Source organism: Antechinus flavipes, chromosome 3, assembly GCF_016432865.1.
Source record: "Antechinus flavipes isolate AdamAnt ecotype Samford, QLD, Australia chromosome 3, AdamAnt_v2, whole genome shotgun sequence".
Lineage (NCBI taxonomy): Eukaryota > Metazoa > Chordata > Mammalia > Dasyuromorphia > Dasyuridae > Antechinus > Antechinus flavipes.
This window is the reverse complement of record NC_067400.1, coordinates 422,234,121-422,248,370: the sequence shown is the minus strand read 5'-3', so window position 1 is coordinate 422,248,370 and position 14,250 is coordinate 422,234,121. Positions and strand designations below refer to the sequence as shown.

General features: G+C 32.9%; 2 protein-coding genes across 2 annotated transcripts in view; one reads left to right on the top strand and one right to left on the bottom strand.

The window, feature by feature from the left end:
• The first annotated feature begins 123 nt into the window (after positions 1–123).
• Positions 124–13,087, top strand: KLHL41 (kelch like family member 41). Its single transcript, XM_051986208.1, has 6 exons — positions 124–1,338; positions 4,988–5,145; positions 5,243–5,350; positions 6,852–7,037; positions 7,127–7,273; positions 11,528–13,087. Exons 1-6 carry the CDS (start codon positions 229–231, stop codon positions 11,637–11,639), a joined length of 1,821 nt encoding a protein of 606 aa, XP_051842168.1. The 5' UTR covers positions 124–228; the 3' UTR covers positions 11,640–13,087.
• The window catches only part of FASTKD1 (FAST kinase domains 1), a 50,864-nt gene continuing 48,274 nt past the window's right edge, over positions 11,661–14,250 (bottom strand). Inside the window, exon 15 of the mRNA XM_051986212.1 lies at positions 11,661–13,811. Coding sequence (XP_051842172.1) covers positions 13,716–13,811 — 96 coding nt within the window. The 3' untranslated portion in view covers positions 11,661–13,715. The remainder of the gene's footprint in view (positions 13,812–14,250) is intronic.

Sequence of the window (14,250 nt, the reverse complement as noted above, 5' to 3'; positions counted from 1 at the left end):
CTTTTTTCAATCTATAACAGCTGCAAGAACAACCCTTCTTTCTAAACTAGCCATTCTAAATTCCAGTTGTGAGAGTGGGTATCTATATTTAGCTACTAGCAGGATTAAATTGCGAAGGCTTCAAGCTAAGCAAAGCACATTGATAACTGCCTTTTTTACTGCTAGACCTGTGTGCTGCACAGAGCTAAGGCCTTCAGTTTCCCCTTCCTTACCCAGGTTACTCACAAAATGGATTCCCAGCGGGAACTCGCAGAGGAACTGCGGCTTTACCAATCCACCCTTCTTCAGGATGGTCTAAAAGATCTCCTGGATGAGAAAAAATTCATCGATTGCACCTTAAAAGCAGGTGACAAAAGTCTTCCTTGCCACCGACTGATATTGTCAGCTTGTAGCCCTTATTTCCGTGAGTATTTCTTATCTGAAATTGATGAGGAGAAAAAAAAGGAGGTAGTACTAGATAATGTGGACCCTGCCATATTGGATTTAATCATCAAATACCTTTATTCAGCCAGTATTGATCTCAATGATACAAATGTGCAAGATATTTTTGCCTTGGCTAGCCGCTTTCAGATCCCCTCAGTGTTCACTGTCTGCGTTTCCTATCTTCAGAAAAGACTTGCTCCTGGTAACTGTCTAGCCATCCTGAGATTAGGCCTTCTTCTTGACTGCCCAAGACTTGCGATATCTGCTCGTGAATTTGTGTCTGATCGCTTTATACAGATTTGCAAGGAAGAGGACTTTATGCAACTTTCTCCACAGGAACTGATCTCAGTTATTTCAAATGACGGCTTAAATGTTGAAAAAGAAGAAGCAGTGTTTGAAGCAGTAATGAAATGGGTCCGAACAGACAAAGAAAACCGGGTGAAAAATCTTGGGGAAGTATTTGATTGTATCCGTTTTCGCCTTATGACAGAAAAATATTTCAAAGATCATGTTGAGAAGGATGATATAATTAAAAGCAATCCTGATCTTCAGAAAAAAATCAAAATTCTAAAAGATGCTTTTGCAGGAAAACTTCCTGAGCCTAACAAAACTGCAGAGAAGACTAGTGCTGGGGAAGTGAATGGTGATGTGGGTGATGAAGATTTGCTTCCTGGATATCTGAATGATATCCCCAGGCATGGAATGTTTGTGAAAGACCTCATTCTTTTGATTAACGACACAGCTGCAGTGGCTTATGACCCCACAGAAAATGAATGTTACCTTGCTGCACTGGCTGAGCAGATTCCCAGAAACCATTCCAGCATAGTCACCAAACAAAATCAAGTGTATGTTGTAGGAGGATTGTATGTAGATGAAGAAAACAAGGATCAGCCTCTACAGTCATACTTCTTTCAGGTAGAAACCTCTTTATTGCTGTGCAAATAGAAGCATAGAGAGAGAGCTCTCATTTATTCAAGAGCTAATGATCCAACTTGGGGATTATTCAGACTACTTGCTTATCATTGTTCCACAATCCTTTAACATCTCTCTAATGTGTTTACTAAAATGTAGGCAAAGGCAAGAAGGAGAGGTGAAACCTTTTATCAGTTTAGTTAATTTTTTGATATTTCTTGTAAAAGATTTCATAAGGAATGGGATTGCAATTAAAAATTAAATGATGTTTGAGAATTATCCATACATTGAAATGTCGGTTAGACATGTCAAATATAATTAGACATACCCATTGATAAACTGGTTATAATTCTTTACATAGCATTCTTAGGATGCTACTAAAATACACCATTATTGGCAAACTTAAATTTAGTCTGGCTTGATTTTCATAAAATTTGTTTAATACTTTCTAAAGAAAAGTGATTTATATAATTCATGCGAATAAAAATAATTGGTCAGATAGTCATCTATCACTTCAAGACTCCATGAGATATTTTGAGCAATGGGCCTGGAAAATCCTTATATTTAGAGATAAAATGTCATCCGTGATTTTTTTTTGTTATGATTATTGCCAAAATTGAGTCTTATTGTAAACAAACAAGTGTAGCTTATATATTCCATGTTTTAATTAATTACCTCCTAGAAAAAAAATATCTATTTGTGCTCATTAATTAAGCATATTTAGAATTCTTAATTTTCATAGCATCAGTATTTTTTAAGGTTATAAACACCTTAGTATTTTTATATCAATGTGACAATGTGATTTGTGAAACTAGAGACTGTATTTTAATACACATAGTTTGAGAAGCTTGTGATTAAAAATATCACTGATAAACCATTTATTTAAAGAAAGGTGTTTACATATGATTAAAGTAAATAACTAATGGTTTTAAATTAAATGAGTGGCTTAACAACTTTAGTATTGCCCACACTACTGTTCTAGTTTATGAGCTTCTATGTTGTTTGGCTTAGACTAAGGCAGAGAATGGATAGGTATTTGAGTTAAAATGATAACTAAGTAAAAATAGCATCTCAAATTTCATAGAGTAAATATATGTGACATTTTTAAAATACTAGTTTTAACCATAGTTATATCACTATTTGTAAGTGCTTAAATAACACATCTTTTTTTGATTTCCATAATTCCAGAGTTCATTGCAAAATGAAATATTTCTTTCCATAGCATACATAGGATCATACTCACCATCAGCATCTGAATGCAATAATTTTTTAAATGTAATATCAGTTTCCCAATTTTAGATTCAGCAATGACATCAGTTTCAGAATGAATAAATTCAATGACAATGGCTGTGATCATGCACAAAAGAATCTAATGATTCATTGAATAAGCAATCCACTGAGTAAGACTAACAAAATTGAAAACCATTATTACATCAGGAGAAATAATTGTATCTCTAGATTAATTCTGAAAAAATATTTGACTTTGCTAAAGCTTTATTTCATATAAGTTTTAGTTGAACTTCATCTAGAACTGGTTCCCCTTTCCATTTACTATAATGATAGCAACTGACCCTTTATACTTTGACAGAATTTCATTTACAGAATTCTTTGCATACATTATTTCATTTGGATCTTATAATCACTCAAATATATATAACAACTGTTTTCAATCCCAATTTTACAGATAAGGAAACAACCTCAGACAGATTAAATGATTTACTTATCCTTGGTCATACCTACTAAGTATCTAAGGCAAGATCTGAGTCAAATCTTCCTCAGACATGGAAGTCCAGAGTTTTTGTTCCCTACCCAAGATTACTTCTAAGACCTTTTAATTTCCTGCCTGCTCTTTCCTTTTTTTGCTGTCCTCATTTTTTATTCTATAAGCCTAAATAATAACCTTTCTTCATTCCAAAAGCAGTTATGAATAATAATTCAGCTATAGTCCCTAACTCCCTTCCACTATCACTCTCTTATGTCCAAAAAACCAATGTGGTGGCAGAGATTGTAATCAAAGGAAGATTTGATGGTAAAAGTTCATTAAAAATTAGCATTTCTGTCAGGACTATTTGAAGATTTGGTGCTTAGTATTCTATTATTTTAATGTTTGTTTAAAACAGTACTGCTGGAATAGCTTATCTCCTAATTATAAACAAACAGTGGAAATATAAGATTTTTTTATACAAATGTAATAAGCACCAAGATAGAGTGGATTGAGTGCTGTACCTAGAATAATGAAGACTCCATGAGTTTAAATCCAGCTTCAGATATTAGATGTGTAACCCTGGAAAAGTGAGTTAATGTTGTTTCTAAATCCTAAAATTTCCTCATTTTAATCCTGATCTTGACCAAACCAGCATCATTCAATTTCAATTTTATGCAAAGAAATAGAGAAGGTGACTTAAGAATTGTAGATACAGCCAAAATAAAACGTTATTAACTTAAAGCAGAAAAGAGGGAAAAGTATATTTCAAATTACTTTAAGCAACAGACTTTAAGATAAATCCAACTGAGATTGATATGAGTCAATATACATAAAACTACAAACAGAACACTTACAAAGTTAAAAATGAGGGGAAAAAAAAAACCTAAGGAATGAAAAACTTGCTTATTCTCCAGCTGTCCAATGAACTGAGCGATAGGTGCAACTGGTATGGATACTAGCTTAGGGGAAATGCTAATTTTAGCTAGCAGGATAAAAACCTTTCAAAACTGAAATGCTGCCTGGTGGCCCTTTAGCTGTTAGATTCCTGGGATCACAAATATCCTTACTGATTATTACACCTTCCCCTTAAGATTTAGACACATTTCACATGACTTCATATCTCCACAATTTTTGAATTATTCTCATGTCTCAGAAGAGGAAAAGAGCATTTATTTGGACCTACTTTGTGCCAGGTATTATGCTAAGCACTTTACAATTATTATATCATTTAATTCTCACAACCACACAGTTAAAAAAAACTGAGGCAAACAGAGATTAAAGAGGATCATACAGCTAGTGTTTGATGCCAGATTTAAACTCAGGTTTCCTTAATCGAGACTCAGTGCTATATCTGCTATACCATGAGGGGCAGTATGGTAGAATGGATTGAGAGTTAATCTGTAAAATTCAGTAACTGGTTTAATCCTGCTTTAGAACTATTGGTTTTGTAATCCTGAGCAAATCAATCAATCAATCAACGCAGAGTAATTTCAGATTTGTATTGGTGAAGAAGTTTCTTTTAACAGGAGTTACCTATGCCAAACAAATCACAGATCTAGTCCAATTTTTTAAAAGAACTAAATGTTCTTATTTTTTAAAAGTATTGTCAGAAGAGTAAGCAAAATTTTTAAAAATCAGGAAAGGAAAAGAATAACTTTAAATATGGTTAGTGATACTACTAGATTTTCTGTTTCCTGTAGGATCCTGAAGTTGATTCTGTTAATATTAGTTACTATAATTGATTATGTCTTTTAAAAAGGTTTTAAAAGGGGTTTTTTGGGGGAGAGGGGTTTTGTGTGTGGGATGTGTGTGTGTGTGTGTGTGTGTGTATGTGTGTGTGTGTGTTTCAATTTTAAATGCCTTAATATACTGTCAAATATATATAGTACAGCCTTGAATATTTTCACTACTCACTTCTATAACCTCCTTAATATATAATTTTTTCAGTTTGATAATGTAGCATCTGAATGGGTTGGACTTCCCCCTCTTCCATCAGCCAGATGTCTCTTTGGTCTGGGAGAAGCAGATGACAAAATCTATGTAGTCGCTGGCAAAGATCTTCAAACAGAGGCTTCATTGGATTCAGTTTTATGCTTTGATCCTGTGTAAGTTTAGTATTCTCTTTTCATAAAGTATTCAAGTGCCTACTATGCTTTCATGTTTTTAAAACCCTTTATTTTTAATCAAATTCTAATTATATAGGTCTATAAAGTGGAATGAAGTAAAAAAGCTTCCTATCAAAGTCTACGGTCATAATGTGATTTCACATAATGGAATGATATATTGTCTGGGAGGAAAGACAGATGACAAGTAAGTTCTCTAAAATTTCTTTGTGATTTATACTGACAAAAGTATTATAAAATACCTTCCTTTCTTATTTTGAATTCATATTTCTAAAATGGGAAATCCTTATTTAGTTGTGTAAAAGGTAAAATTTTTAAATTGTATGTTGACACCAAAATGAAATTTTTTTAACTTATTGTCAATAGAGATATAAAGGAATCTGAAAAAAAGTTATATAAAATGCTGTGCATATTCTGACAGAAGGCTTATATTAAAATTTAAAATTTTCTAAAGTATATTGAATAGAGTCTAATAGAATGCTGGAAGAAAAGGTATAAAAACCCCTTTCATATAATAATGAGAGAACTTTTCAGGGGATATGGATTAGAATGCTTTATAACCAGTCCCTGAGCTGCTTCCTATCTGATCCTATTTAAAAAAAAAGCTTTAAAACTCAGAATTTAACTATTTCACTTAACTATCGACAAATATACAGTGTATCAAGAATTTTTAAGTTAGAGAGTGGAACCCAGGAATCCATGTGGGAAAAACAAAAAAGACAATATTGCCTAAGAACAAAGATTGTGCCACAAGATTGGACAAGCAATGTTGGTTTGGTCTACTTAAATACTTTGGACATATGCTTAGATAGATATCTTGCATAAATAATAAGATGGGTCTAGAATTGAAATCAAAGGAAGAAATCAAGCTGGATCACAACTGGGAAAAGTTCATAGTGCTTTGATGGTCCCTAGCTGTTCTCCTGGCACAAAACCCCATCTCTATAACATTTGCATTTCTCTCATGATGCCATAGCAACTTGGTTTCACATAAACCAAAGCACAAAAGAAAAACAATTAGGTATAATAAGCAAGCTATAGTATATTGTCAATCATATAATTTATATGTTTAACTGGAAAAGGAGAGAGGCTGGTCATGCAGCAGAATTAAGGAGAGATAACAGATGAATAGCCTGAGGGTTGCATTCTATATCTAAAAGAATCTGAGAAAGACAGCTAATACATTAGGTGGATCCTTTATGGAAAACTTAAGGAACACCCAGACAAGAATCATATAGCTCAAGAAGATATGGGTAGTATACAAACTACATTGTTGAAGAAAAGTGTCCTTGTTAATGAAATCATAGTCTGTTGACATATAATCAAGAGGTTTAATAAGTTTTTTGGCTGGTGGCTATAAAAATTGATTTCTAAAATTATAAAACAAACTATTTTCATTTGCACAACATCTAGAGATTTTAACTGAGAATGTCATTCCACTATTATCATTTTACAAGTGTGGCACAGGCAAGATACAGTATGCTGTCAGGGATTATTCTTAACTGATGACCAAGTGACCCAAGTACAAATTAAGAACACTTTGGATAGCAGCATTATAATCATTTATCTGTCTCCTCTTACCAAATACCATATTTCATATGAAAACTAACAAAGGAATTGGCTATTCAGCTGTCTTTTTTTAAAAATTCAAGAGACTGAATAATCTCATTTGTGTTCATTTTTCATAGAAAATGTACAAATAGGGTATTTATTTACAACTCCAAAAAAGGAGACTGGAAAGATTTGGCCCCAATGAAAACCCCTCGTTCCATGTTTGGAGTGGCAATCCATAAAGGCAAAATTGTGATTGCAGGAGGTGTCACAGAAGATGGCCTTTCCGCTTCTGTTGAAGCTTTTGATCTCACCACCAATAAGTGAGTATGTTAGATCTCACCAGTGCTTATAAATTGCTGTTTGCTTTAGATTTCTGGCTGAAATTGATTTTCTTTTTAATCATGCTTAGGTGGGAAGTGATGCCTGAATTTCCCCAAGAGAGAAGTTCTATCAGTTTAGTCAGTATGGCTGGATCTCTTTATGCTATCGGTGGATTTGCTATGGTTCAACTTGAATCCCAGGAATTTGCACCCACGGAAGTCAATGATATATGGAAGTGAGTTCTGTTTACTCCAATTTTTCTGATAGTTTTCATCCATGTGTTGTCACCTAAATCTAATGAAAGAAGAATAATTTTCTACAAAAAGAATAAACGATTCTTGGAGAAGACAAACTAACTGAGAACTACTTCTCAGTAGTAAGCTACATACTCTTAGAACCCAAATTTAACTTTTGGCCCACTAATCTGACTATAAATTGTAATGTCAGTATTATAATAGTTCCTTAGGAAAGTGAGTTAATGTTGTTTCTAAAATTACTTAGCTGACAGCTGACATTTCTATAGCACATTATACTTTATACAATGTTTTGTTATCTATTTTACTTTATTGTATTTTCAAAACAACCGTGTGAGGACTTTAGTATTATATTTTATAGATGATAAAATTGAGGCTTGGAAAGGCTAAAGTTATACAACCAAGAATCTAAGCCAGGTCTACAGCTTCCACATTCTTTTTACATTAGATTCCTAACATTTTTTATTTGGCCTTTAGCGCATTTCATAAAGTTATAAATTAAACATTGATTCTGATTTAAAGAGAACTTGAATTAGTTGAAGGTGGTTAATTTAGATAACAAGAAGAAAAATCATTTGAAAGAAGAAAAAAAGGCAAAGAGGACATAGTATGTTCTTAAACCAGTACAAATTTTAAATTGGCAAACTGGAAAGCTAGTAGCCAAATAATTAAAACTGGGCCTGAGTTTCTGATATTTTTGGAGAAGATAAACTAAGCAATCAATCAAAGCATTTTTTAAATGCATACTGATTTCCAGACACTTAAAATACAAATACAGTTCCTGCCTTCAAGGTGCTTATATTTTAATCAGTCACAAATTGATTCAAAGGGGACATATATAAAATAATTATACATGTGGGGAGTAGAGGGAAAGCATTCCAGGATTAAGGAACAGCTTCAGAGAAAGGAGATGGACTGCTATGATAGTGAGACCAGTTGTGCTAGAACACTGAATGTGTTTGGAGCATTTTGTATTCAGCATGAAAACAGTCTAGGATCAGATTATGAAGCATTTTTTAAATGCCAGTTTCCTCATTTGTAAAATGGGAATAATAATAGCATCTGCAAGATTCAGAACCAGGTCTTCCTCACTTCAAGTCCAGCACTCTATCTTCTGTGCCACTATTTGTTAAACTAAATGTTGGGAATGCTACAAATATAAAAAGGAGAGAGTTTAGGACTAGATAGATAAATCTGAGAGTAATCTTCATAATTAAATCTAAATGTGTATATAGAGGAGAGCTCTGGATTTTCCTTATGGCCTTATTGCCATCATGCATAGTAACCAGACATAGCTAATGATTCTGCAAAGAAGTTTCTAAAATGATCAAAAAAGCAGGAGGGGTTTACTGATATATGAAGCTTTTGGGGACAGGAGTACCTTGATATAGTCAAAAGAGGAAAAAGACTGCAATTAACAGAGGATCTGACATACAGAAAGACAAGAAGCAGGAGAAAGATGATGATGAGAGAAGATGGGGGCAGTGAAGGTTTTGGAAGTGATCATGTAACTGAGGCTGTGTAACTGTTAATGATATCATAAGAAAATGCAGAGTAGAGAAGATGAACAATTTTAAATCTCATGGGAAATTTCATGATCCCTATTGGGATCTGGAAATTAAAAAAAAAAAAAAAAAAAAAAAAAAAAAACAAGGGACCTTGAACATCTCAAAGTGGAAAGACTGAGCAAAAAGAACAACAAAAGGAAAAACACTATCTAAGCATAGGGCAGGTAATAAAAGGAGATCACTCACTTTACAGGTATCATCTTTCAATAATAGGGGAGAAAGGTAATAGAGATTTTTCTGCAATGTGTTTGAGAAAGCAGAGTTTTAACCTTAGGCCCATGATGCTGACAAACCTTGCCTCAAGTTGATTTGTTATTGAATTCCTAAGCCTATAATGATTAAACCAGATAAAAATGTCCACTTCTGAGCATCACATTCCAAACCTTGCTACTGAAAATACTGTAATTTCTTCTCATAACTTGGAAGTTTCTATCCCCTTTGTTTTCTCTTGAAACTGTTCCAAAAAACAAAGATTTTCTATATTTTATCAGCTGCAGACAGAAAACAACCTAATTGGAAACTCCAATTATCCAGGCTTCATTTAACCTTAAACCTCCTGTTGCTTAAATGTGGTCACATTTCCTTTAAACTATTAAAACTATTCTTTAATTTCTTGCCCCAGGTTCTATACAGTCTTTCTATATGTTAATAATAAACTCTTCATTAGTTAATAGTTTAGAGCCATCTTATAAAGAATATTGGGCACCAAGTTTTGCTTGCATAAGGAAGACACAGTTGTTTATGATATGGCATAAAGATTTTCCTTGTGGTCTTATTGCCATCTGAGAATTAGTTTTTGAAGCATTAAAGAAATTAAATCTGATGGTGCGTATCTTGTCTGGGTTCTGGCTAACTTTGCATCATTATCACTTTACATCATTTGCTTAGGAAGCACTTTTAGATAGAGAGCAATTCTCAACTGCCATCAAGTTCAGAAACTCAGAGTAAAAAAAAACCTTAAAGAACAGTAAAAAACTGTTAAGTAAAAAAGAGTAATTTTTCAACTATGATGATGAAAGTGAAGAATTGAAACAATTATTGATATTATTAAGACCTGGGGCAGCTAAATGGCGCAGTGGATAGAGCACCAGCCCTAAAGTTAGGAGGATGAGTTCAAATTTGATCTCAGACACTTAACACTTCATAACTGTGTGACCCTGGGCAAGTCACTTAACCCCAATTGCTTCAGCCAAAATTAAAAAAAAAAAAAAGGAGAGAGAGAAAGAGATTATTAAGACCAATTCTCTTGATAAGACACTATAGGTGGTCTTGAAGTCAAAAAGACCTGGAGAATTGAATCAAATTTATTTTAAAAAATGAGCAATTCCCCAATTGATAAATGATTAAAAGTTTTGAATTATGCCCAAAGGGCCATAAAATCATCAATATCCTTTGACTTAATAATACCATTACTAGGCATGAATCCCCAAAGAAGTTTTATTTTTTTTTCCTTAAAGAAAAAGAATCTATCTGTACAAAAATATTTACAGCAGCTCTTTTCTCAGGGCAAAGAATTTGAGATGCCCATCAATTGGGGAATGGCTGAATAAATTGTAGTATGTAATTATGATGGAATACTATTATTCTTTAAGAAATGAGGAACAGTGCTCTCAGAAAAACCTGAAAAGTCCTCCATGAGCTCATGTAAAATGAAATATACTATGTACAAAGTAATACCACTGTTTTGGATGATCAGCTGTGAATGACTTTGCTAGTCTCATCAATGCAGTGATCTATAGATACTCTGAAGGACTTATGATGAAAAATACTATCCATACCCAGAGAAAGAACTGATTGTATCTGAATACAGACTGATTTACTTTTTTTTTGAAACCTTATTTTACCTAGGTGGTTTTTTTTTTTTGGGGGGGGGGGGTGTTAAAAGATCTATGTTTTTTATCACAACATGACTTTTATGTGTGTGTGTTTGTGTAAAGAAAAAGAGCTGGCATCAAGTTTTGTCCCTATTATATAATCTATTTAGGCAGCACTTAACTTCTTGGGGCTCCAGGCAACTTTCTAAGATTATGTATTATGTATGGTACCAACAAATATGCATCTGAAGAATGACTTTCAATGTCAGTAGTACATTATAAAGATAAAGCCACTAGTCCAGACAAAACACTAGACTCAAACATAAAAATTATTGATTCAATTATTGGGCTCACATTTATTTGCTTTCAGCCTTTGCTTACCTGAATGCTTAACAGATAGGGACTGTTTTATTTGTAGCCTTTGTATCCAAATACCTAGCAAGAGTGCTAACTACATAGATGCTTAATAAATGCTTATTAATTGAACAAAATTAGATACAGTAGTTAAGACTTATGTTTCACATATGTGAATCTTTTTTCTGTTCTTTGTAGTATATAGAAATGTTCATATATTGAGTTCATAATTTAAAAGAGGAAAAGGAACAACTTAACTACAGTAGCAGTAGATTAACACTCAAGCTTAAACTACTACTTGAAAGCAGGCTGCATTTTGGAAACAATAAGTCACTCAGGTGGGCATGTGAACAACCTTTAAAGTCATCTAGGCTATCTTTCATCTAGTTGCCTTCAAGGATAAACACATACTTAATTTTTCTTAGTAAAATAATAAACCATTAAAACACCATCACTTTCAAATATATATTAACTGATTTAAATGTCATCCCTTAAACAGGTATGAAGATGATAAAAAAGAATGGACTGGCATGTTAAAGGAGATTCGTTATGCCTCAGGAGCTAGCTGCCTGGCAACACGCTTCAATCTTTTCAAACTGTCTAAATTATAGATAAGAAAAGTAACAATATAATTGTGGGAGTTTTTGATTATGGATTTTTAATTTGTTGTGTTTTTAAAAGACTGTACAGAAATTTATATAGAAATCTACTGTTACTGTGTCACTGTCTGAAATGTTGACAACTTTTGTAGATAAATGAATCAAAGTAAATATATTGTTAATGTAAAAATCAGTCATCATAAAGATTTCTAAAAGGAGATAAAAGATAAAATTGAATTTATACAATCTTGTTGGTAATCTGTCTGCTCCAATTGTCTGTAAAGAGATAGTAAGTTCAAATTGTCTGTGAACATATATCTATCATTTCCATCATCAGGCTATTGCTATGTTCATTTTCAATTACAATTGAAGTTAGAGAATGAAATATCTTATTTTTTTTTTAAACAACAAACCAAACCCCTCTATTTCTTCCATATCAAGTCAAAAATTACTACCAATTTTAATACATCAAAATAATGAAATTTTAATATTGTTCTTGATAATAATAAAGATGATAATGTGAGATTTCAGAAATGATATTTAAGACTGTAGCAAAGGCTCTTTTCATCACTTAAGGGAAAAAGTTGAAGTAAAATAGTTAGATTAATAAGTTTTCTTTCTTTTCCCTACTTCTCTTTGCAAGCCTGTGCAGTCTTTTACCAATTTCCAACTTCCTTTGGTTTACCAATATTAATCAATGATTTTATCTTTAAAATTAAAAATCAGGAACTCTTAATCCTGAAGCCATAAGCTACTATCTCATGGTGGGGAGAGAGAGAGAGTATCCATAAGGAAACTGATTTATTTGTTAGCCTAATGAATGGTGTGTTCCTTGGTGGGTTTTTACGTACATGGATACTTGGAAATAATAAGGTGGCAAGCAGTACAAAAAAATCATTCTTTGATCTCTTCACATAAATTGTGAAAGTTCTGGGGGGAAATTGTGTTCATGTTACTTAGGCTTCAGGTATAAAGTATGAACATTCCTCATCACAACCACACACACACATCTTCAACACCTTTACTACTGTTGCTTGTTCAATTACTCAGTCTTATTTTGCTCTCATAAAGAACTTGACTTCGCTGCATGAGCCATTTGACCAGAAACCTTAGGACTATTTTTAGAATTAGACTGCTTCCTTTCTGAAATACTATTGATTTTACTTCTGACTTTAGGCTAATTCAGTAATATCCCCACTGAGGTAGAACATTGATGCCTTTTCTTTACAGGACACAGAAATACCTGATTTGATACATTAGATCAGTATCTAGCACTTGGCAATGATCACATGTCAGAAAAACAATCTAATGTCAGTTTAGGAATAAATGTGATGGATTAAATTAACTGTTACTATCTGATAAAAACACATATGTAATTTTAAAAGACTTTTTTTTTGTACGGGCTGCATCAGAATCAGAGCAAAAATTATTTTAAATGGCATTAAAATGGCATAGTGACATATTGGCCTGATGACTCTTAACTTTGTTCTCTTCTGAGCTTCATGTGGTCATTAACTGTTTTAAAGGTTATATTTTAGCACATCTTTGCTTTAGAAATCAAACTGAAAAGTCTGACTAGAATGGTTACAAAAAAAAGGTGTAAAATACATGCAATTATAACAATAGTGTTGATAAAATATTTTCAATTACTATGACATTCAATAATAATTGGCAAACTGAACATCACAAAATATCACATATATTTGGACAAGACTAAGGAGAAGAAAGCCTGTACAATCCCAATTCCTGATTTGAAGCAAATAGAAAACTATTGGCATCTGATTCCTCAGATACCAATAAACTGCCTGATTACAATGCTCTTCAAAAAAATATATTCAGGTATAATTAACAATTCATTATTAAGTCAAAAAGATACATGACTTTCATACTGAAAGAAATTAACAGTGCTTCACGGGAAAAGGTATGCAATTTTTAAAAATCTCTATTTGAAGTCCTATAAGTTTGTTACACAGTAACATTTTTTTAAAAATTAGTCTTAAATATTTTACAATGCTGTTTTTTAATTAAGTTTATATTTGCTATTACGATTTAAGTCTACAATGAGGTATATCATAAATTAAAAACTAATTATGATTTGGCTTCTGCAAACAGATGCTCTCTCAAATACTCCATCCGAGCATCCTTTGTTGATAATTCCATAGAATTCCATGCCAAATAAGGGATCTGTAAGAGAGAAGATTGATTACTTTTATTTCAGTATTTAGATTCAGATATATAACCTATTTTTTAAAAATAAGAGATAAAAGCTGCTATGAAGCAGAATTCCAGCAAGAATTTGGTTCATATCACATCCCATAGATATCTAGCAAATGGGATTATGTTTCTTATGAATACCTCTTTCTGTTACCTCTGCTTGCTTTCTTCTTCTCTTCTCCTGAAGACTAATACTGAGCATTTTCTTTAGTGCACTTAAGCTGTCTTTCAGCCTTACCCCTTCAGGGGAAAGAGCTGTGATTTCAGAATCGGAAGATCTGGTTCAAATTCTGCCTCTGTCTCCTCATACCTGATGTCACTGCTGCTACAGGGGTAAAGGATAAGGGGAGCAGTCGGAGGTTTGGAAGGAAGACTAGATGGCCTCTGAAGTTCTTTCCAGCTCTAGATA